The following is a 25,629-nucleotide window of genomic DNA, read 5'->3' on the forward strand; positions in this document are numbered from 1 at the left end:
TTTGAGGCTTGACCCCCCCCCCTGCTGAGCTAAGTGTCCTGTAACAGCTGCACATGGGAAGGGGGTTTTATGATCCAGTGCCAAATAGGATACAAATGATTGACATGAAATTATGTGTCCAATATTCTTCACATTTGTTTCTTCCAAAGCTGTGTACAAGTGCACCTAGAAGAATTTATGCTGTTTTGAGTTCAAAGGGCGGTGACTCCAAACACTGATTTGATTTAGATTTCTCTTTTGTTCACCCATTTCGCATTTTAATTGATAAAAAGTAAATTATTTTTTAAAGCATCCCAATATCTCTGTTGGGCATGCTTAGAGGCATATATATCAATGAGGCAGGTTATGTGGCTGCTTTGGAGCTGTTGGAGAAATAAGAAGAACCAACCTTGACTGATTACATCCCCTATACAATTAGTTAGATGCAGTAATTTCTCTCTACAGAAGAAGTGCATTGCTAGAAAGTAAAGGAATGGATAATCATCTCATGTGTTAAGAAAGAGAGAAAACAAACACCATGCTCTTGTCCCTGGGTGACGAAATTTGGCACCATGACAGAGCTCAGGGTCTATTTTGATTTTTAATATATAGCCTTCTCTCGTTTTCATGTCACTTTACCTTGAACAGCAGCTTATTGCCACTATAGTAACAAGCAAGCGATCAACTTCTACAGAAGAAATGAATAATGGTGATGGGCGTATACAGTAAGCGATGATGTGTATAAAGCACTTGTCAAGACCAGGTAAACAGTTCATAAACATTAGCCATTTAAACATGGTGATTCATATGACATGTTCTGTGTAATCAGATCTGGATTGTCCAATCTGCTTGCATTGTAGTCCAGGTCTCTAGGGCAGGTGAAACATGACATCTCTCCTGACTCCATAGACTACGCAAATAATAACAGTGATGATTAGTGGAAGGATTAGTTTGTTTGTGTATCTCTCTCTGTTTGCTCTCTGTCTTTCCTCATATATCTCTGGGACTCCATTACAGATGACACCTTTGCAACACAGGATTGTAAAGGAGCGGAAAGCCATAATTCAATGACCACATTGACAATGATTGTCAGACATTTAATGGCTTGTTTAGACAGGATCACTAGAATCCTTTGTGCGCAGAACTATTGTTAATTCAATCATTTTGTATGATAGAATATCATTGTTATTGATGGCAAAGCTCTTCTTTACACCAGACAATGTGCTGTCATGGCTACATGGTTATTTAAGTTGAAAAATACATAGGTCAATCCTTTTTACTCCAATTCTACATTCTCTATCCCTAGATTATTCATAACCGACCATGCCAAAAGCATTCAGCCCTTTAAAAAAATGCTTACATAACATCTGCCATTATTACCTATTGTGGTTGGGCATTCCACAGTCTGACTACTCTAATTGTAAAGAATCCTTTCTTTAACTGCTGGAATCGCCTTTCCTTCACCAGTAATAAGTGCACCCTGGTCCTTTGTAAAGTCCTTGGCCAGAATAAGTCATATGCCAGTACTTTGTATTGACCACGTACTGTATATGCAGGGGCTTCTCACAAAATTAGAATTTCATCAAAAAGTTAATTTATTTCAGCTCTTCAATACAAAAATTGAAACTAACTCATATATAGAGTCATTACAAACAGAGTGATCTATTTCAAGTGTTTATTTCTGTTAATGTTGATGATTATGGCTTACAGCCAATGAAAACCCAAAAGCCATTATCTCAGTAAATTACAATAATTAACAAAATAACCTGCAAAGGATTCCTAAGCATTTAAAAAGGTCCCTTAGTCTGTTTCAGTAGCCTCCACAATCATGGGGAAGACTGCTGACTTGACAGGTGTCCAGAAGGCAGTCATTGACACACACTCCACAAGGAGGGTAAGCCACAAAAAGGTCATTGCTAATAGAAGCTGGATTTTCACAGAGTGCTGTATCCAAGCATATTAATGAAAAGTTGAGTGGAAGGAAAAAATGTGGTAGAAAAAGGTGCGCAAGCAACCGGGATAACAACAGCCTTGAAAGGCCATTGAACAATTTGGGGGAGATTCACAAGGAGTGGACTGCTGCTGGAGTCATTGCTTCAAGAGCCATCACACACAGACATATCCAGGACATGGGCTACAAGTGTCACATTCCTTGTGTCAAGTCACTCATAACCAGTAGACAACGCCAGAAGCGTCTTACCTGGGCTAAGGAGAAAAAGAACTGAACTGTTGCTTAGCGGCCCAAGGTGTTGTTTTCAGATGAAAGTAAATTTTGCATTTCATTTGAAAATCAAGGTCCCAAAGTTTGGAGGAAGAGTGGAGAGGCCACAATCCAAGCTGCTTGAGGTCTAGTGTGAAGTTTCCACAATCAGTGATGGTTTGGGGAGTCATGTCAAATGCTGGTGTAGGTCCATGTCTAGAAGAAAAAAGAAGAAACATGGCACTGGCACTCCCTGTCCCATAAAATTGTCCTTTCATTTGGATTTACATTAAAAAAACATAGGCAGGAGAGTTTTTTCAGTGGAGATGCATTGGACGACAGCCATTTCATGCTAACATGCACTTCTATGGTTTTCACTTCAAGTACTGGTGTAGGTCCACTGCGTTTTATCGAGACCAAAATCAGCGCAGCCGTCTACCAGGAAATTTTAGAGCACTGCATGCTTCCCTCTGCCGACAAGCTTTTTGGAGATGGAAATTTCATTCTCCAGCAGGACTTGGCACCTGTCCACACTATCAAAAGTGCCAATACCTGGTTTAAAACAACAGTATCACTGTGCTTGATTGGCCAGCAAACTCGCCTGACCTTAACCCCATAGAGAATCTATGAAGTATTTTCAAGAGGAAGATGAGACACCAGACCCAACAATGCAGACGAGCTGAAGGCTGCTATCAAAGCAACCTGGGCTTCCATAACACCTCAGCAGTGTCACAGGCTGATCGCCTCCATGCCACACCGCATTGATGCAGTAATTGATGCAAAAAGGAGCCCCGACCAAGTATGGAATGCATTTACTGAACATACATTTCAGTAGGCCAACATTTCGGATTTTAAAATAATTTTACAAGCTGGTGCTATAAAGTTTTCTAATTTACTGAGATAATGACTTTTGGGTCATTGACTATAAGCCATAATCATCAACATTAACAGAAATAACTGCTTGAAATGCATCACTGTATTTGTAATGACTAGTGTTGAGTGATACCTTCCGATATCCAGAGGTATCGGTATCAGATTGGATCGGCCGATATTCGAAAAATATCGGATATCTCCGATACTGATACCCGATACCAATGCAAGTCAATGGGACTAAAATATCGGAATTAAAATAAACCCTTTCTTTCCTTGTAGGTTAATTCTACATGAAGGAAAACAAATAAGAATAATGTAGGATGTATTGGGGGAGGTGGAGGAGACATTAAAAGCATACAGGGACACAGAGATCATGCAGACAGCCGTGAACGGCGCTGCAAGGCCAAAAAAGCTCCTCTATGTACTCCTATATAGTGTTTTTCAACAATCTAGCAGGATACAGATGGAAAGCCACTAATAGGATAAATTTGAAAAAATGTGCAGCAGGCTGCACTAATTGAAAAACGGACAATGGAACGGTATGAGGCAGTGACGCACCCTGAGCTGACTACAACCAGTGATGGCTGCACACCAGACTACAGAGTGAGCTGCACTCACACAGACACCTTGCAGGCAGCCATGAACAGCGCTGCAAGGCAAATACAAGGTTCTCACACAGCGGTTGCTAAATGAAGCAAATCGCTATCTCAAAACTGTCCCTCAGTCAGAACAGCAGCATCCTGTCCCTCACTGAATTCACAGCAGAGTGAACCCAAAATGGTGGCGGCGACTTTTATGGTGCATCATGACATCATTTCAGCAGCCAATCACAGCCATGCCAGTAGTTACATGCCTAACATGCAAAACAGGATGTGCCCACACTTCTAATGATTCCTCATTGGCTGAATTCTGGCTCTTTGAATTATGGGAACTTCCGATTCCGGTATCCGATATACTGAAAGTATCGGAACTCGGGACCGGAATTCCGATACCGCAAATATCGGCCGATACCCGATACTTGCGGTATCGGAATGCTCAACACTAGTAATGACTCTATATAATATATGAGTTTTACTTTTTGTATTGAAGAACTGAAATAAATTAACTTTTTGATGATATTCTAATTTTGTGAGAAGCAATTGTATTTATACATATACCGTAAATGAGATCTCTGAGACATCTTTATCTAAGTTAAACAAGCCCAACTTTTCCAACCTCTCATCATAGGAGAAGTCTTCCATCCCTTGTAATAATCTAGTTGCAGTCTTTAAACTCTAAATAATCTAATTTCAAAATATTATTTTTTAAAATGTGGATGACTAATTTTAATGCTCTCATGAACGATCCAATCACCTGCAAAGTGAGTGTTTTGCTGGTTCTTTGGGTGATTGCTGCCATGTTCACACAATTCTATAAATGGCAAATAAGTGTCCTAACAAACACCTGCTCTCAATAAACATTGTCTAAATGGGCCTTCATTTTGTGTTCATGTCCATACATTTTTTTATCGAATATCCTTGACGGGTATATTGCTAGTGGTCTAAGGGTATTTAAGGGGTAATGTCGGCTATCCTGGTGGTCTATGTACTAAAGAGGTCAATGCCAACATTCTTGATGGTGTACAATATTGAAGAGGTCGTCAGTGTCAAAATACCTGGTGTTCTAGGGTAGGGAGGGGGTTGATGTTGGAATCGTAGGTGGTCTAGGGCAGAGAAGGAACTCATGTAAAAATAACAGACAATCTAGAGTTTTGAATGGATATTCTCAACATAAATGGTGGTCTAGTATAATAAAGAAACAAATGTAGGCTAAATAGAGACAGGAAAATTATAAACACTCGAGTGACCCTATCTCAAAGTAAGGAGATTTAATACAGGTTATAGTGCAAGAAATAGCAATTAAGAACATATAGAAAGAAACATGCATAGGAAACCAAGTAGAATATAAAACATGATATTTATTTGAGATACATTAAAAACTGCTGAATAGCAAAGTAATATTTAATAATCAATTACATGGTGAAGACAGAAACCGGTCAGAAACAAGGGGCACCACAGCTACACATGATGTCACAAAATGTGTAAAAAGATGATGCACAGTTAAGTAAAGGAAAATGTGAGAAGTTAAATAATGATGTGTCAAAGACAAGGCCCAATTACTGACTTGTGAGTGGTTACTCAAAGTACAGGGGGAACCAATACATGCATAACGTAGGATAAGGGGTAAAGTAATTACAGCCTGTGCAGAGCATAATTACCTGGAAGCTGTGGTGCCACCACCCCAACGCACGTTTCAGCAACAGAGTAATAAAGGGTTAATATCAGCATCCCTAGTGGTCAAGAACAGTAAGGAATTAATGTCATTTTCTTTATTGGTCTATTGTGGCATTCTCTCTCAGGCTCCATGGTGTCTCAGTTTATAGCAACGAGGTGCACAGATCAGGGTGGACACGGTGAAGAGGAGCAATGTCATGGTTCGACTTCGGGGCTCGCTCTGGTGACCTTTGGCTGTGTGGTCGGTTTCCCTCTCTGTTGAACCACAGCCTGTTTTGTCTCTGTTCAACTTCTGATAATGCTCTTGTCTTAACTGTGCTGTGTTGCTTCTATGCAGGTGTTTTCACTTCCGCATTTTAGTTTGTCCTATAACATCTTTGGAGGGGCTATTTATACTCTCCTGGCACATGCAGTCTTTGCTGGTTATATTCCAAGTTAGATGAATGTTTAGAGTCCCAGCTCCTCAGTCAAGGATTATCTTGCTGTGGTTTTTTCCTATTGCTTCTCCTGCGGTTTGTTTGCTTGTTCTGTTCCTCTTCTCAGCACTTTTCCCATTTTGTTACATTCAAGGTCTGGGGGTTTCCACATATACCAAAGGTCTTTTTGGGTTCCTTTCTTTTTATTCCGTCTTTTATGTATGACTGTGTGAATACGTCTTTAGCCCTGTGTCTCTGTCTATGTTTACTCCGTTCTGTTGTTGTTTTGGGTTACACTCTGTGTATAGCTGAGGGTGCAGTTAAGGACACTCAAGGTCAGACGACATTGAGTGGGGTGCCATTGCATAATTTTAGAGTGCCTGTAGTCAGGCAGGGACAAATCAGGGTCAGGTTAGGGATTTGCCTAGTCTGTATATTAACCTGTTGTGCGCAGGTTTAACATCTCCCCTGTTTGTTCATGCTTGTGTGAGTGTTACGCCTCAGTCATAACAAGCAATTGTTGGGGTACATCCCTTATTCAGAGTAATTGATGTGAAATTGTTAATTCCCAGATTCAAGGAAGTTCTCTATTATATATCAGTGTGATAAATAACACATCACATATAATGGATTACCGTAATTTAAGTATACAAAAATCTGCTTGTGAAGGCTTTATATACAGGACCTCAATGTAGATTAAATAATAAATATACATATTAATAAGACGAATCTTCCAGTTCATCCCATTCTTGCTTCAGTTAGGTCATAATATTCTGAAAGAACATGAAGCAGATGTGTGAGATACGTCAATGGCCCATGTCTCCCCACAGTATGCTAAGTGTGGCTCATTTACCTGAAGCCGGAGGGATGTCTGCTCCTACCGTGCTGGTGGCACTCAGGGGTGGAGGTGGTGGCACTGCCCGTCTGTAAGGACATATTGTAATTTATTACACGACCGGATCTTATCAGATACTGTATCAATATTAAATGGGTTAATGTTTGGCAGATTTATGCTTCGCCATTGATATGAAAGTAATACAATGGCAGACTGCATCCACCAGAATAGGAGCTGCTCTTATTTAGCAGTTCTCTGCACCACCTCAGCGTCTTGAGTGGAGGACCCCCTTCTATAAAATCTATATATTCTATTTTAAAATATGAACAAGTGTTCACAGCCCCTCTAAGGAGGACCTATCACCAGCTCAAAGAAGTCTTATTTTATTCCTGCTGCTTTCCGTTTTATTTACTGCTAATTTCTACTCTATTTACCAATGCGGCCTGGCTCACGGGGTAATAATGCGCTCCCCCAAGGAATCCTGTTAGCCGCACACCTTTAGAAAGCACTATAAAAATTAGCAATAGATAAAAAGACCCAATATTTATGGATCCGTATGGTTGATTATAAAAAAATAATAATTGGGAGCAATGGGAATAAAATAAGAGCTAAATATTTAGACTTTTGACCTGGTGACAGGTCCTCCTTAAAGAGGTTGTCCACTACTTTACTATTGATGACCTATCCTTAGGATAGATCATCAATGTCTGACACCCAGCACACTTGATGAACAGCTGCTATTGGTGTCGATGGCCACCGGCTGGAACAAGTCATTTGCAGGATTGGCCGTCTTCTGGCCAAGGCGGGGTACTGCACATCCACCTAAAAATTCAAATCAATAGGAGGCATAGTACCCTGTGGTGGCCACTATCAGAAGATGGCCAGCACCACAAGTGAATACTTCCAGCCGAAACCGATAACAGCTGATCGGCGGGGATACCGGACCCTGACCGATAAGACATTGATGCCCTACCGTAAGGATAGGTCGTCAACACTAAAGTAGTGGACAACCTCCTTATAGAAAATCATATACATTCTTTCTAATAAATGGAACCCATGCCTTATCATACTGCTTCTACCATATAAATGCTTCCTATATGTAGGGTCAGATTGGGTCACCGTACAACAAAAGGATCCTCAAGTAAGCTGTGGTTATAGCAGTATATGAGACATGACCACAGGACTCAAAAGCAGCAGATGTTACTGTACACTTAGAGGTTGACTCACATTTATTTGACATAACTAGAGAATAGTAACTCAAAACTATCTGGTGGGCCAATCCATCATGGTGTCCCTCAAGAAGCTTCCGGACCCTAATGCTTAAAATGTAATGTGTTCCGCCCTGACTTGTCATGTCTCATTTATAGTGTGAGCAACCAAATTTCAGGTCGGCACTCATAGCTAGAAGACAGAGGTGCTCTCGTAGTAAGGAACGTTCCTCCAAACAGTAGTACCAAATGTCATGGCACTCACTTAAATGGCCAATGTTCCGGACTGACCTAGACCTCGATCATGGCCTATGTCCTATAGTACATAGCAGATTCAGTACTAAGAACCATATGACATAAACAGTGACGTGATCGAGGTACAGAAAAGATGGCCGTCCTTTCTATTTTCACATGCTGACTTATCAATAAAACAGTGCCGTGGTATTTTGCACTACTGCTTATAACTTGAGTGTCTTCTTCTGTGACAGAGGGGTCTCTGGCCCCTTGAAGCACTAAGACCTATTTTGGCTGCTAACTCTATGACCCATATATATTATAGAAAAGGAAGGCACCATCAAATATATTAATTTTAAATATTAAAGGGATCTACCTGCAGTATGTCTAAACAAAGACAAATAGCAACCAGAGACAAGGAGACATACAAAAAAGCAGGGATCACCATGAAAAATGTATCACATTTTATTAGTACACACAAACCCAATACAAGAGATATAAAAACATTTAAAATACAAGAAAGAGGTTACATCATGTGTAACCAACACATACAGGAGCAACGGTTAACCTAATAACACCAATAGGTCATACATGAAATTTCCAATTCAATAAATAGTGAAAATATCCATGTCTTTGTATAAGAATACCAAGATGAATAGTTCTAGGAAAATATTGTTTTCAAAAAATGATTAACAATTGCTCCATATGGGTATAGTTTTTCTATCTTGTACTTGGTGCCAATCCTCACAACCTTGAACCTTTCAGGCATGTTAATAATTTTTAGAAAAAATATTTTCCTTTAACTATTCCTCTTGGTATTCTTATATAAAGACATGGATATTTTCACTATTTATTGAACTGTAAATTTCATGTATGACCTATTGGTGTTATTAGGTTAACCGTTGCTCCTGTATATGTTGGTTACACATGATGTAACCTCTTTCTTGCATTTTAAATGTTTTTACATATCTTGTTGTGGGTTTGTGTGTACTAATAAAATTTGATACTCTATGAACCGTATAGTTACACCACTAACCTCAAGTAATGTGACGGAGACTTAAAGTGGTTTTCCATCTCTGTTCTACTATTTTTGTGTATGTGAATACATGTGTTTGTGGCTACAAATCATTTTTGCAATTGGGATTCATTAAAAATGTTGCACCATTTTGGCTTTTACAGACTTTTTGATTCCTTGCGCATTCAACTCTAATGTGGCCTGTGGTCATAAATCAGCTGAGAGGAGCTCAGGAAAAAGTTACAAATTCTCTGTTAGGCTATTTTCACACATCAGGTTTTCGCTGTCAGGTGCAATCTGGCTAAATTTTAAAAAAACGGATCCGGCGAATGTTCCCGCCGGATCCGTTTTTTTCCGCCATGGACTTTTATTAGTGCCAGATTGCTCCGGATGACATTGCATTTCGTCCGTTTTTCGCCGGATCCGGCAAATCTGCCATTTTCGGTTTCTGGAAAAAAACGTTCATAGCAACAATTTTTGTCTCCGGCGAAAAAGACAGAAGCGCTGCATCCGGCGCTTCCGGCTGTTTGCTAGAATGGAAGCCTATGGGAGCCGGAAGGTGCCGGATTCGGAAAATGACGGATTCCGGCGCCGGATTCCGTTTTTTTAAACTGAGCATGCTCCAAATTTTTTTTTTTATCCAATAATCTAGATATGCTAGATGGATCCGTCGAAAAAACGGATCCGTCGCATCAGTTTTTCACAATCTGCGCCGGATCCGGTTTTTCCAACGTTCACCGGATTGTGTCTGATGCAAAAAACCTGATGTGTGAAAGTAGCCTTGGACTGTCATTGCAGGCTGACCAACAGTTTCTAAGTTAACTCATTCTGCAGCCAGTAATAGATAGTGTAATACACAGAGGCTCTAGAAACCGATTGGTGCAATATATTAATGAAATCCAATAGAAAAAAGGTTTTTAGTCTAAATTACATGAGTTTAAGTGAAAGAAAAATGTTTTCAAAGATGGACAATCCCTTTAAAGATAAGGCATTTGTGATTATGATGAGAAATATGCATTGTCTGATCAGCTAGTGATGACCTTCTGTTCTATGCCATTCTCAACAAGCAGTGCTGCCAGGCAAAGGAGAGGGGAGGGATTTGCACGGATTCCCTTTAATCATGAAAGATCATATTCAGATGTGATTGACAGCTGACAGGACTTTATTTCAGTCATCATTTACAAGCAAACAAGCTTCTCACTGGTCTGTGTTGCGTAGGGGTGAAGCCGGGTGTGTGTCTTGATTGATGTGTCTCACAGTTGGCTCACGGTGATGCACAGGTGCCATCGGAGGTAAGGTGGGATAAGTTGGGTATGTCGGGTAGCTGGCTGGGTAGGATTCGTAATGATGGTGGTAGACGATTGGTTCATCGTCTTCCATTTGTACTGGCAGGATACTTGGCTATAAGAAAGAGAGAAGATAATGTCTGATATATTCTTAATAAAAGTTTTCTTTGACTGTAGCATTGATAGCCTAATTTTGTAATAGGTAATTAATATCTAATTGTTGGGATCTGGCTGCTGTCAGATAAACTAAAAAAGCCACAACTCTCCAATGAACACCTTAGTCTGAGGCATAACATAGTTAAGTTGGTTTTGGCGGTGCCTGGGAGTGCAGCTCATTCCCATTTACTGAAACAATGGAGTAACATTTCTTATCCAGTACTGACTCTGAGTTACATCCTCTATTACACTCTAGAGCTGCACTCACTATTCTGCTGAAGGAGTCACTGTGTACATACATTACATTACTTATCCTGTACTGATCCTGAGTTACATCCTGTATTATACCCCAGAGCTGCACTCACTATTCTGCTGGTGGAGTCACTGTGTACATACATTACATTATTTATCCTGTACTGATCCTAAGTTACATTCTGTATTACACTCCAGAGCTGCACTCACTATTCTGCTGAAGGAGTCACTGTGTACATACATTACATTACTTATTCTGTACTGATCCTGAGTTACATCCTGTATTATACCCCAGAGCTGCAATCACTATTCTGCTGGTGGAGTCACCGTGTACATACATTACATTACTTATTCTGTACTGATCCTGAGTTACATCCTGTACTATACCCCAGAGCTGCACTCACTATCCTGCTGGTGGAGTCACTGTGTACATGCATTACATTATTCTGTACTGATCCTGAGTTAAATTCTGTATTATGCTCCAGAGCTGCACTCACTATTCTGCTGATGGAGTCACTTTATTTGTACATGACATTACTTATTCTGTACTGATCCTGAGTTACATTTTGCATTACACTCCAGAGTTGCGCTCATTATTCTGGCGGAGTCACTCTGTACATACATTATATTACTTATTCTGTACTGATCCTGAGTTACATCCTGTATTATACTCCAGAGCTGCATTCACTATTATGCTGGTGGAGTCATTGTGTACATACATTACATTACTTACCCTGCACTGATCCTGAGTTACATCCTGTATTATACCCCAGACCTGCACTCACTATTCTGCTGGTGGAGTCACTGTGTAAAGATGGGTCGCCCCCACGTAAGAGCAATGCGGTACTCGGCACTGGGTCCTTCGGTTCTCAGCGGGGATGTCACGGTGGCCTGACCCGGTCCGTGGCCCTTTGAGGGACGTCCAATAAAGAAAGGAGTTTTTTATGGTTTTGGGAAAGGTCTTTAAAGGGGAAGTGTTCGTGACGCCACCTGTGGTATTCGGTCAGGATGACCGACGCTGCTTAGGGGTCCGCTGGGGTGATGTTATGGCAGCTTGATGGTATACCTTTCCACAGGTGAAGTGTATCCCCAGGGCTTCCCAGAGGTGTAGATGGTGGATGGTGTGAGGTGCAGTGAATAACGAGGACACAAGGTTGCAGTCTCTTTACCTTTACTGAAGGCTTCAGTGTCCTCAGTCCAGGGCACCAGATCACAGGGTAGGCAGAGTCCGGCCGGTCTGAAGGCAAATCCAGAGTCCCCTTATCCAGGTGGAATGCAATAGTCTTCCTATGCGCACAGTAACACAGTAGGTCCTCACTTGCATAAGCTCTAATGACGTCCTCACTGTTATTACTCCTCTCTCTGTTCCCCATAGTCGGATAGAACAAAACCCGTATGACTGATGGCCTGAGGCTTGTTTATAGGGACCCTAGAGACGCCCCGACCCCTACAATTTGCCACTGTGCCTTCTTAGGTATTAAGGTCGGGCAGCCAACTTGGAATTGACTGTCCTGCCGGTCTCTGGAGCAAGGCTTGGAGACGGTTGCTCCCTTGGTATTCCGGCCTCAGAAGGAGGCAGCCTATTACAGGGCAGAACTCCTTCTGGTGTTATCTCCCTGTACTATGACTTCGTTTACCACTCACTGCAAAACACTTCTCTTCTATATCTCTTTCTTTGGATGCTGCTGCACGTGGGGCAGGCGCAGCTCTGTGGACCCTCGTCCTCCTCAGACCATAGTCTGGATCTGACTGGAACTCCCTCCAGCCAGCTCGGTCTGGAGACCTTTCTTTCACAGTCTCCAGCCAGGAACTCTCTAACTTTCCCTCCAACTACCAGTTTTACCTAACTGTGAGGAGTGGCCTAGTAGATAGAACCTTTGCTCCCCCTGGTGGCTGGAGTGTGAAGAGCATTGTATATGGTTGTGATACCTGGACAGAAGATCTCCTTTATTGCCTTCAGATGTAATATCGCTCCCCCTGGTGGAAGAACAACATTACTGCAACAACCAGGACTCTGGGGCGCTGCACTTACATTACTTATTCTGTCTTGTTCTTGAGTGAGTGATCTATTTCAAGTGTTTATTTCTGTTAATGTTGATGATTATGGCTTACAGCCAATGAAAACCCAAAAGTCATTATCTCAGTAAAAGAGAATACTTTATAACACCAGGTTGAAAAATCATTTTAAAATCCGAAATGTTGGCCTACTGAAGTGTATGTTCAGTAAATGCACTCAATACTTGGTCAGGGCATCTTTTGCATCAATTACTCCATCAATACAGAGTGGCATGAAGGCGATCAGCCAGTGGCACTGCTGAGGTGTTATGGAAGCCCAGGTTGCTTTGATAGCAGCCTTCAGCTCGTCTGCATTGTTGGGTCTGTGTGTCTCTCATCTTCCTCTTGACAATACCCCATAGATTCTCTATGGGGTTAAGGTCAGATGAGTTTGCTGGCAAATCAAGCACAGTGATACTGCTGTTTTTAAACCAGGTGCTGTACTTTTGTCGGTGTGGACAGGTGCCAAGTCCTGCTGGAGAATGAAATTTCCATCTCCAAAAAGTTTGTCAGCAGAGGGAAGCATGAAGTGCTCTAAAATTTCCTGGTAGATGGCTGCGCTGACTTTGGTCTTGATAAAACACAGTAGACCTACACCAGCAGATGACATGGCTCCCCAAACCATCACTGATTGTGGAAACTTCACACTAGACCTCAAGCAGCTTGGATTGTGGCCTCTCCACTCTTCCTCCAGACTCTGGGACCTTGATTTCCAAATGAAATGCAAAATTGACTTTCATCTGAAAACAATACATTGGACCACTGAGCAACAGTCCAGTTCTTTTTCTCCTTGGCCCGGGTGAGACGCTCCTGGCATTGTCTAATTGGTCATGAGTGGCTTCACACAAGGAATATGACACTTGTAGCCCATGTCCTGGGTATGTCTGTGTGTGGTGGCTCTTGAAGCAATGACTCCAGCAGCAGCCCACTCCTTTTGAATCTTCCCAAAATTTATGAATGACCTTTTCTTAACAATCCTTTCAAGGCTGCGGCTATCCCGGGTGCTTGTGCACCTTTTTCTACTACACTTTTTCCTTCCATTCAACATTCCATGCTTGGATACAGCACTCTGTGAACAGCCAGCTTCTTTAGCAATGACCTTTTGTGGCTTACCCTCCTTGTGGAGTGTGTCAATGACTGCCTTCTGGACATCTGTCAAGCCAGCAGTCTTCCCCATGATTGTGAAGCCTACTGAAACAGGCTATGGGACCTTTTTAAACGCTTAGGAAGCCTTTGTAGGTGTTCTTTGTTAATTATTCTAATTTACTGAGATAATGACTTTTGGGTTTTCATTGGCTGTAAGCCATAATCCTTAACATTAACAGAAATAAACACTTGAAATAGATCACTCTGTAATGACTGAAATAAATTAACTTTTTGATGATATTCTAATTTTGTGAGAAGCACCTGTTTGCTTTATAATAGAAGTCAATGGGAAGACTCAATATATGCCTGGGCATCTATTTGACCATTTTGCTAGCATTCTTGCTTTAAAAAAAACACTAGCAGTTTCTTCATTGTTGTATGGAGTTTAAAAAATGGCCAGAAATTGTCGGTTAAAAAAGACACCAAAAAAATGCTGGTTAAAACATAAAAAGTGCTCCAGAAACGTTAAAAAAAGGTAAAAAACCTTGCTTCTGTAAAAATAATGCCTGCATTTCTTAAAGTGTCTCCTGCTTGAAAAACTCATCGGGTTCACCCACCTCGAAAAGAGTTTGTTTTGTGCACATATCCTTGATATTAAATATACTTGGGTCTCAGATCTGGCTAGAATACACAGGAGTTGCAGTGCATTAAAGTCCTAGAGCCATTAATTTCTTTATATTTATATCTGTAAATGTGAAAGATGGGTGACATTATGGTTGCCATTATATTTCTCATATCAACCCAACTTTCACAGAGTTTTGAAAGGAAGTGATCCATCCTGCACTACTGATAACATTTACCATGGGGGCAGGTGGTGTAGAGCCATATCCAAAACTGGAAAGAGCAGACATCGTCATGTTGTTCATTATAACTTGATGCATTTGGGCGTTCTGGATCATCATCAGCTCTATCAAATCTGCAAGTAAGAGATAAACGAGTATGAAGGCAAAAACAGAAGTTTCTGGAAAAAGTCTGGGTATAAGGAGCCATAGGTTCTGGGTGCACTTATTCCATTTCCTCAAGGGCGTGTACCTCTGCAGGGCTCCGCCTCTTTAAAGCTGCACAAGGGTGTAAACAAAAGGATTTCACTAGTGAACAATCAGATTGGAGCTTGTAAATAAGGTTTCGACTTTCCTGCCACAGGATCATAGGTCATGGTCAAAAGGGGAGGGGTGCAATGACCATCATGTATGTACTATAGTGAAATCCACTCTCACCTTCTTTAGCCCGACCATATCGGATTGGATGAGACAGAGGAGGGGTGAAATCTGCTGGAAGTTGTTGGATGATAGTCGGCTGTTGAGAAACCTGAGCAATGAAAGCAAAGACACAGCCGGAATGATTCCCATAAGATCCATCATACTGTGTATTTATTACATTGATCATAACTGTGGATGGGGCAAATATAGAAATACAATAAAATTAAAAGTATGATTATCTCAGGCCAGTGACAATTCTCTCTGAGAATAATAAAGGCCTCATACACAATATATAGCTATCCATGTTTCTTCTGACAGCTCTCTTTGCTGACTCTGGTTGGCCGATAGGGAATCTAGAGGGCCCCTGTCACGACTCTGTTATCGATTGTCCCGGGAGCAGGGGCTACTTCCCTGTCCCTAATGCTAGCCAGTGCCCTAGCTCGCCCTGTTCCCCGGGTTACTTCTGAAGGTGAAGATGCCAGGGCCACATACCTTGCCTTAGGTCCTGAATCCTCCCAGGGAAGAGGGGAGTACTAGTGCACCAGCCAGACTAACAAGGTAATGCGAACAGGGGTAACGAAAAATACAAATCATACAAATATACACACACACATATAACAGAGGAATGCACTGGGGAGTGGAAATTGGGGTTAAACGAAAGTAAGAGAAGAAAGGGAATTATCACACAATCAAAACCTAACAACAGTCACAGAGAAATCAGCCAAATGCCTTCTATAATAACCACCAACAATAACCTCCAGCCATGCAGCATAAGCTACTCTGACAATGAGTGCTAGCCAGGGCGTAGTTGATATAGGAGATGGGAGTGTTTATCAGTGCACAGATGAGAGCTCTCAATAGAACAGATGAACCCCTGCACTGCCCAAAGAAATTTACGCCGTTTAACCCATTTACCCCCCGAGGGTGGTTTACACTTTAATGACAGGCCAATTTTTACAATTCTGACCACTGTCACTTTAGGAGGTTATAACTCTGGAACGTTTCAATGGATCCCGGTGATTCTCAGATTGTGTTTTCGTGACATATTTTACTTCATGATAGTGGTAAAATTTCTTTGCTATGACTTGCATTTGTTTGTGAAATAAACGGAAATTTGGTAAAAAGTTTGCAATTTTTCAACTTTGAATTTTCATGCCCTTAAATCACAGAGATATGTTACATGTTACACAAAATACTTAATAAGTAACATTCCCCACATGTCTACTTTACATCAGCACAATTTTGGAACCCAATTTTTTTTTTGATAGGAGGTTATAAGGGTTAATAGTTGCTCATCGATTTCTAATTTTTACCACACTGTTTTTTCTTAGGGACCACATCACATTTGAAATCACTTTGAGGGGTCTATATGATAGAAGATACCCAAAAGTAAAACCATTCTTAAAACTGCACCCTCAAGGTGCTCAAAACCACATGCAAGAAGTTTATTAACCCTTCAGGAGCTTCACAGGAATTTTTGGAATGTGGAAAAAAAATGAACAGTTAACTTTTTTTCTCAAAAAATTTACTTCAGATCCAAAATGTTTTATTTTGACAAGGGTAACAGGAGAAAATGGACCCCACAATTTGTTGTGCAATTTCTCCTGAGTACGCGGAAGGGAAGGAGTGCCATTTGACTTTTTGAATGCAAAATTTGCTGGAACAATTGGCGGACGCCATGTTGCATTTGATCTAGATGTGTGGTGCTTCACAGAAGTTTATAATGTTGAGCCATAAAAATAAAAAAAATCTAATTTTCCCCACAATTATGCTTTCAGCACAAAATATTGCATTTTCATAATGGTAACAGGGGAAATTTCACCATACAATTTGTTATGCAATTTCTCCTGAGTGTGCCGATACCCAATTTGAGGGAAAAAACGACTGTTTTGCTCACGACAGGACTCGGAAGGGAAGGAGCGTCATTTGACTTTTTGAATGTAAAATTTCCTGGAATTATTGGAGCATGTCGTGTCCTATTTGGAGTGCCCCTGTCAGGTACGGACTGGGGCTGAAATTCAGTACTGGCATTTGAAATCACACAGGCCCAGGCTGTGCCCATCCCCAAGTACCAGATAGGGATATGTTACTAATATTATTCTGGATGGAGGAAAGCAAGATTTACTACAAGACCAATATTTCTAATGATACCCGTGGCCTACTAGGGTAAATGACAGAGTCAGCGACTATATGTTCCGTTACAACACTTAACAGTATGGGTGTTTTGAGAACACCGATTCAGTTAACAACATAGCAAACGAGGCAGCCCACAACCAGACAGGCCCTTCTGGCATTTGACAGATGGCCAGTGCGGCCCTGGCCCCGGTTGTGCCTAAACAGTGGAAACCCCCAACAAGTGACCCCATTTTGGAACATAGATCCCTCATGGAATGTATTTAGATGCATGGTAAGCATCTTCAACCCCCAGGTGCTTCACAGAAATTTATAACGTTTAGCCGTGAAAATAATAAAATCACATTTTACTCACAAAAATGTTGTTTTAGCCCCAAGTTTTTATTTTTTTCTAAGGGCTAATAGGATTTTTTTTTTTTTTTTTACAAAAAACTGAGGTTCATTTTTTCCTGAGTGCACTAATACCCTACATATAATCAGTAAATATTTTTCAGGCACGGTGCAAAGCTCAAGGCGCCAGATTTTACTGTTATCGTTTGCAGGTACGATGACCCACTGGGAGAGCCCATGAGATGCCAGAACAGTAGAATTCCCCATAAGTGACCCCATTTTACAAACTACACCTCTCAGTGAATTCTTCTAGGGGTGCAGTGATCATATTGACACCACGGGTGTGTCACAGAATTTTATACCATTGAGCAGTGAAGAAAAAAAATAACATTTTTACCATCAAAATTTAGTTTTAGCCCCAGATTTAACATTTTCACACAAGAAGTGGGTAAAAATGACACCAAAATTTGTCGCACAATTTCTACTGAACATAGCAATACCCTATATGTGGCGGTACAATACTACTTAGCCATATGGAGAGATCTGGGAGGAACCGGAGCGCTATTTGCCTCCTGGAGCACAGATTTTCCTAGAAAACTTTGTAGACGCCATATACAAAACCCTAATTGCTAGGAGAGCAGAATCCCCCCTCGAGTGACCCCATTTTGGAAATTATACCACTTTAGGAATTTATCTACAGGTGCAGTGCTGATTTTGACTCCATGGATATTTTCCAGAAACAAGCAGCAATGAAAGTTGCGAAGTGAAAATTGCAAACTGCTGCTGTAGTGACCAGTACGCTGTAGTGACCAGTACGCAGTACTGACCAGTATGTTGTAGTCACCAGTATGTTATGCCCAGCCCAGCCCGTGCTTCTGAAGGCATGCACTTGTAAGTTAGGCAGGCTCTCATTGCTTCAGAAACGCCAAACATGGACGCTATATGCGGTTTAGGTACAAAAGATAGGCGGCATTTGGGAGCGGAGAATTTGCTGAATTTCTTTTGGCGGGTGAGGAGCCATTTTGCTTTTCCAGAGCCTTTGTACTACCAATAAAGTGGAAGCCCCTATATTTCTGTTAACAGACAACGGATCTGAGTGAGGACTTGCTTTTTTTTGTGTAATGAGTTGAAGCGTTTTTTGGGAACATTTTACATGATGTTTCGGATCACATTTATCTGGCGCTCTACGCTGAGCACTTACTTTGGGGTTTCCATCTAAATCTATGAGTGATGTGATACAGATGAAACCCCCGAGAGATCCATTTACTATAATGAGGCAGCAGAGTTACTTTGGACTCCGTCTGGCCTCTGTTCAGCGGTGTCCTTCAGAAGTGCACAAAACTGTGGCCGATGGCACTTCTATGCAATCCTAAAAATACACTGCTGGATTACAGGCCAGACGGCATCCACAGTGCCTCCATCTTCCTCATTATAGGGAATTTTATTACCAGAAGTTCCGTCTAAATCACGTATTTCAGAGATTTACATGGAGACCTGGTGTAAGCGCTCAATGCAGAGCACAGGATAAATGTGCGCCGAGCCTTACTGCGATCTTTGGGAGGCAGAATTTCAAAATTAACAGTAGGTAAAGAATTGGTTTTGTTGATTTTATACGCCGTTCCTGGTGCGGTATAAGTGATTAGGTGACTTTACTCTTTGGCTCGGTGCGATTACAGGTATACCAAATTTATATCAGGTTTTTAGGTTTGGCTGGTGTCACACACTAAATGACACGTTTGATTGCAAGAATATTTTTTGCATCACCACATTTTTAGAACTATAACTTCCATATTTTGGCCCACAGAGTCATGTGATGGGTTGTTTTTTTGCGGGATGAGTTGAAGTTTTTATTGCTACCATTTTTGGGCACATGACATTTTTTGATTGCTTTCTATTCCGATGTTTGGGAGGCAGAACAAACAAAACCCAGCAATTCAGGATTTTTTTTTTTTTTTTTTGGGGGGGGGGGGTATGCCATTCCGCCTGTGGTAAAATTGATAAGGCAGTTTTATTTTTAGGGTCATTACGATTACAGCAATACCTCATTTATATTTTTTTATGTTTTGATGCTTTTAAACAATAAAAAATATTTTATAGAAAAAATTATTATTTTTGCATTGCTTTATTGTGAGAGCTATATTTATTTTTCCGCTGATGGAGCTGTGTGATGGCTTGTTTTTTGCAGGACAAAATGACATTTTCATCAGTACCATGTTTATATCCGTCTTTTTTTTATCGCGTTTTATTCCTCTCTGTTTGTTCTGCGGTATGATAAAGAATTGTTTTTTTCCTTGTTTTTTATTTATTTTTTATGGTGTTCACTAAAGGGGTTAACTAGTGTGACAGTTTTTTAGCTTGGGTCGTTGCAGATGCGGTGATACCAAATATGTCTACTTTTATTGTTTTTTTTTTCATTCAAATATTTATTTAGAGATACAATAACTTTAGATTTTTTATTATTATTATTTTTTTTATATATATATATTTTTACAATTATTTTAATTTTTTTTTACTTTTTTAGTTTGTCCCACTATGGCAAAATCATTTTTTGCAGGCTGATTGCTTCTACAGCATGGAGATGAAGCAGCATCCCCATGCTGCAGAAACTGTCAGCTCTGCACTGACAGACAAACTTGCTCATCATGGACTGGGCATGATCAGCAAGTTGCTAGGTCTGGTGATCCGGATGTCGTCATGACAACACCTGGTCACCATGGCAATGATCCGGACCCCGCGTCACGCTGTGAGGTCTCCGATCCAAAGGCAGAGGGGATGTCAGCCTTGTGCCGGCTTTCAGAATGCTGCGATTGTGTTCGATCGCAGCATCTTGGGGGTTAAAGTGCCGGGAGCAGTCTGTGACTGCTCCTGGCACTTAGTTCAGGGTGTCAGAATCAGCTGACACCTGGCGGCGATCGCCCACACACCCCCTGTATGCGCGGGCGATCTCTCAGATGTAATATTCCGTCCTTGGTCAAATAGGCCCAGGGCACATGGACGGAACATTATGTCTGAAAGGGGTTAATAAGAAGGTGAAGTGCTGCTATTCAGAGCAGGATAAGGAGAATTGTGGTCTGCTTGCTCCTCTCTGTCGTGGTAAACCCGTGACAGACCCTTAAAGGAACCTGTCAGCATGATGTAGGGGAAGAAAGCCTGATTCCAGTGACATGTCACTTACTAGGCTGTGTTGTGCTCTTTTAAAAAAATCAGTGTTTTATCAGCAGGGGATTATCACTATAGGTCAAACTGCTTTGTGCCTCCTGGTTCAACCACATCCCAACCACTGATTAGTAGCTTTCTGTCAACATACAGTGTACATTGGCAGAAAGCTGCCAATCAGTGGTGTAGGCGGGTTATACAAAAGTCAACATTCTGAGAACTGCTAGATCTGCAGCAGAGAAAACTGTGATTCTATCACAACTGCTGCACGCAGTAAACTAAGTGATACATGGCTGGGGTCAGGGTCTTGGTCCCTACATTGTGCTGCTGTCAGATTACATAGCAAAACCTGCTGACATATTCCCTTTAAACATTAGACTGTCAAATGATCCCTCCAATATTGGGGAGTTCAGCTGTTGTTAGATTAATATGTATGGAGTGAAATATCCTCAGGCAATTGAAGCATTCATGTCTCTATGGTAATAGTTCTCTGAGATAAGATATAGCTGTGGATGAAGCAATTAGAAAACTGATGGGCCCTGTTTTTTTTGTAGTGTAAACAGGCTGCCAATCACTCCACAAACAAGAAAATCTCTTGATCGTTGTGTGTGAAATCATCTTTTGTGCTGTACAAAAGCTCATCGTACTCAGCAGCACATTGTCCTATGTAAACGGGACCTGCGCTGCCAAGATCAATAACAGCCTAGAGCTTTAGACCACATGCTGCAGAGATTAAAGCAGTGGAGGAATGGGGAGAGTTGAATATTTATTTTAATTAATAAGTACATTAATGGAGCTGCCATTATACTCTTTGGAGGGCTATGTTGGGGATATTATACTATTTGGAAGGCTATGTGGGGGCCATTATACTGTTTGGATGGCTCTGTGGGTATCATTAAATTATTTGGAGGACTATGTGAGGACCATTGTACTATTTGCAGGGCTATGAAGGGGCTATTAACCTATTTGGAGAGCTATGTTGGGACACTATACTATTTGGAGGGCTATGTGGGCGGCATCATACTGTGTACTGTATATTATACATACTGTGTATATTATTTGGAGGGCTATGTGGGGTCCATTGTACTGTTTGGAGGGCTATGTTGGGGCCAATTACACTATCTGGATGGCTTTGTGAGCGCCAGTTATACTATTTGGAGGGCTATGTGGGGGCTAATTATACTGTTTGGAGGGCTATGTTGGGGCCAACTACACTATTAGGTAGGCTATGAGGGGGCCATTGTACTATTTGGAGGACTTTGTGGGGCCAGTATACAGAGGGCTATTTTGTGGCCAATATACTACAGTGACATGTAAAGGTTTGGGCACCCCTGGTCAAAATTACTTTTATTGTGAACAATTAAGCAAGTTGACAATGTAATGATCTCTAAAAGGGCTAAAGTTAAAGATGACCCATCTCCTTTGTATTTTAGGCAAAACAAATATATTTTTCCTTTTTTACATTTTAAAAATTACAAAAAGGAAAATGAACAGATGCAAAATGCATTGTTAGTACCTAGTAGGGCCCCTATTTGCAAGTAGAGTAGCTTGTAAAAGCTTTTTGTAGCCAGCCAAGAGTTCTACCTTGAAAATTCTTCCAGTTCTGTGAGATTCCTGGGTCATCTTGCATGCACTGCTATTTTGAGGACTAGTCACAGATTTTCAATGATATTCAGATCAGAGGACCGTGGCCATTATAAAACCCTCAGCTTGTGCCTTTTAAGGCAGTCTGTTGTGGATTTAGATGTGTGTTTAGGATTAGTGATGAGCGAGTATACTCGGTGCTCGGGTTTTCCCGAGCACGCTCAGGTGACCTCCGAGTATTTGTTAGTGTTCGGAGATTTAGTTTTCATCACGGCAGCTGAATGATTTACAGCTATTAGCCAGGCTGAGTACATGTGGGGGTTGCCTGGTTGCTAGGTAATCCACACATGTAATCAAGCTGGCTAACAGATGTAAATCATGCTGCTGAGGCGATGAAAACGAAATCTCCGAGCAATAACAAATACTCGGAGACCACCCGAGCGTGCTCGGGAAAACCCGAGCAACGAGTACACTCGTTCATCACTATTTAGGATCATTATCCATTTGTAGAAGCCATCGTCTTTTCAACTTGGCTTTTTACTGATGTTGTTAAGTTTGCATCAAGAATTAGTTGAAATTTAATTGAATCCATTATACCCTCTACCCATGAAATGTTCCCCAAGCCATTGGCTGCAAAACAACTCCAAAGCATGATTGATCAACCCTCATGCTAATGGTTGTTAAGATGTGCTTTACATTAAATTCTGTGGCCTTTTTTTCTCATACCTTTCATTATTGTGGTCAAAGAGTTTTATTTTAATCTCATCGGTCCACAGGACTTGTTTGTAAAATGAATAAAGATTATTTAGATGTTCTTTTGCATACTTTTGATGCTGAATTTTATGGTGAGGACACAGGAGAGGTTTTTTTCTGATGACTCTTGTATGAAGGCCATATTTGTGCAGGTTTCTATGAACAGTAGAACAATGTACCACAACTCCAGATTCTGCTAAATCTTTTTAAAAGTCTTTTGCAGTCAAGCGGGGGTTCTTATTTGCCTCTCTAGCAATCCTACGAGCAGCTCTCGTTTAAATTTTGCTTGGTCTTACAGATCTTATCGTGACCTCCACTATTCCTGTTAACTGCCATTTCTTAATTACAGTTCGAACTGAGGAAAGGGCAACTTGAAAACACTTTGCTATCTTCTTATAGCCTTCTCCTGCTTTGTGGGCTTCCACCATTTTCATTTTCAAATTGCTATGCAGCTGCTTAGAAGAACTCATGACTGCGGTTTTTGGCACAAGGTTAGAGAAGGCTGGGTTTTTGTAAGGCTGGAAAATTTGCATCACCTGGCCTTTCCTAACGATGATAGTGAACAAGCCCTAACACTAACAGGCTGATTAAGGTCTGAAACCTTGGTCAAAGATATCTGAGCACACAAATCTCCCATGGTGCCCAAACTTTTGCACTGGCCCATTTTCCTTTTTGTAATTTTTTAAAATGTAAAAAATGACTATATATTTTTTACCTAAAATACAAAGGAAATGTGTCATCTTTAACTTTAGGCCTTTTAGAGATAATTTCATCTTCAACTTGCTTAACTGTTCACAATAACGGTAATTTTGACGAGGAGTGCCCAAACTTTTACATGCCAGTGAACTATTTGGAGGACTATGTTGGGGTCAATTATACTGTTTGGAGGGCTATGTGGGAGCTATTATGCTGTTCGAAGGGCCATTGGGGGCCATTATATAGTATGCTGTCCATTATACAATTTGGAGGGTTGTGTGGGGTTCATCATACTGTGTGGAGGCTTGTATGAGAATGTATAATGTATGGAAGGCCATTATGCTGTGTGAAGGGCCATCAGAGGATATGGAGGGCTGTGTGGGGGCAATCATATTGTGTTAAGGGCAGTGTTGAGGCCATCATACTGTATGTGGGCTATTATACTTTGGTGGAGGTCAGTGTGGGGGTATCGTACTTTGTATGAGGAGTACTGTAAGATCATCATACTCTGTGTGTGTGTAGGGTACTGTGCAGGCGTTTAGTGTCCCAGGTTGGTTTATGTAAATTGACCCTTAGGATCCTTCATCATGGATGTTTTGTGATTTGTAAATATTGTAAAGAGGAATAGGCGAATAGGTTAAATTAAAAAAAATATGCTTATGTCTTCAATTACCTGCCTCTCCAGCATCGCTGCTCTGGTGTTCCTAGATTTGATCTGCTGACTACCTACTTGATGTGAATACTACAGCCAATCACAGTTGTAATGGAGCAGCCAGGGGTTGAACAGGCTGCATTTTTAGAAATCCAGGACAAAACCTTATTTGCTGCATATCAATGTTTTGAACCTCACAAGGGTCCGAATCAGGACAATAGTCAGGATCAGCTGATGCCAGAACAAGAAGTAGTAAGTAACAACCTGGATCTGGTTACAGCCTTGCTGCCCTCATGCGAGCTCAAGCAATGTTGGCCCTAAGCTTGTCCAGCTTCCCACTGAAGTTATAGGGAATAAAGGAGAAGTTAGAAACTAATGACTAGACATTAATGACATAGGGTCCACAGCGAAAAATCAAAATATTGCTCGTTTGTTGTGCCTGTGCAAGTTAGTAGAGAACGGCGTCTTGACCCAATGAAGAGTTGGAACCATGAACAGATATACAGATATCTGGGGAAGAAACAACCCCAAACCTTTAGATAGTGAGCCCCAATCTCATGCTGCCTCCCTTATAAAGTCAAAACTCTCCAATTGTTCCCGAAGATGTGAAACGTAGCTGTAGGGTTGAAGGGGTATGGGTAGCACCCAGATCCTGGTACCTTCATAGTCCAAGGGTCCCTTACCGTATGAAAGTCCCTAGTATTGTAAGTGACCTATAGCATGTTAGGTTAGGGACGAAAAATTTCCATGAAAATTTCCAAACAGCAACATTGCGATACTGGACTGTGGACTTACCGGAGGAGGGATGATCTGTACTCCTGGGTTGGTGTAGTATGGGGTATCTGTAGGCCATGTCTTAAACATAGTGACCAAGAGAAGCAACGCACCAAGGCACAGGGCTAAAAGCAGTGAGTCAGTGCTGTGCTGTAGCAGGGGAATCCAGAGCAAATGAAAGCAATGACCAGACTGGGAGAACTGGAGCTGCTGGTAGTTACTGGGGAGACAGTGAGTACACAAAAGGTAGGAAGTCCTGTGCCTGCACTGCACGCCCAGCACCTGAGTCCTCCTCTTATGTTACGTTGTTAACAGTTTATATTCAGACTCTTGTTGGATCTGATTGTTGGAAAGTTGGGTGACAGCCAATATAACTGTCTTTATCATCGGCAGGGGTTGCCACTAGGCTTATCAGGAGTACTAA

At 41.3% G+C, this 25,629-nt stretch overlaps 1 protein-coding gene across 1 annotated transcript; it reads right to left on the minus strand.

The window, feature by feature from the left end:
• Positions 1–4,991: 4,991 nt before the first annotated feature.
• LOC143769162 (proline-rich protein 29-like) lies at positions 4,992–25,421 on the minus strand. Its single transcript, XM_077257737.1, has 6 exons — positions 25,227–25,421; positions 15,146–15,236; positions 14,729–14,844; positions 10,235–10,434; positions 6,595–6,665; positions 4,992–6,514 (listed from the first exon to the last, which is right to left on the minus strand). Exons 1-6 carry the CDS (start codon positions 25,293–25,295, stop codon positions 6,480–6,482), a joined length of 582 nt encoding a protein of 193 aa, XP_077113852.1. The 5' UTR covers positions 25,296–25,421; the 3' UTR covers positions 4,992–6,479.
• Between the last annotated feature and the right edge of the window lie 208 nt (positions 25,422–25,629).

The sequence above is a fragment of the Ranitomeya variabilis genome, chromosome 4, assembly GCF_051348905.1.
Source record: "Ranitomeya variabilis isolate aRanVar5 chromosome 4, aRanVar5.hap1, whole genome shotgun sequence".
Lineage (NCBI taxonomy): Eukaryota > Metazoa > Chordata > Amphibia > Anura > Dendrobatidae > Ranitomeya > Ranitomeya variabilis.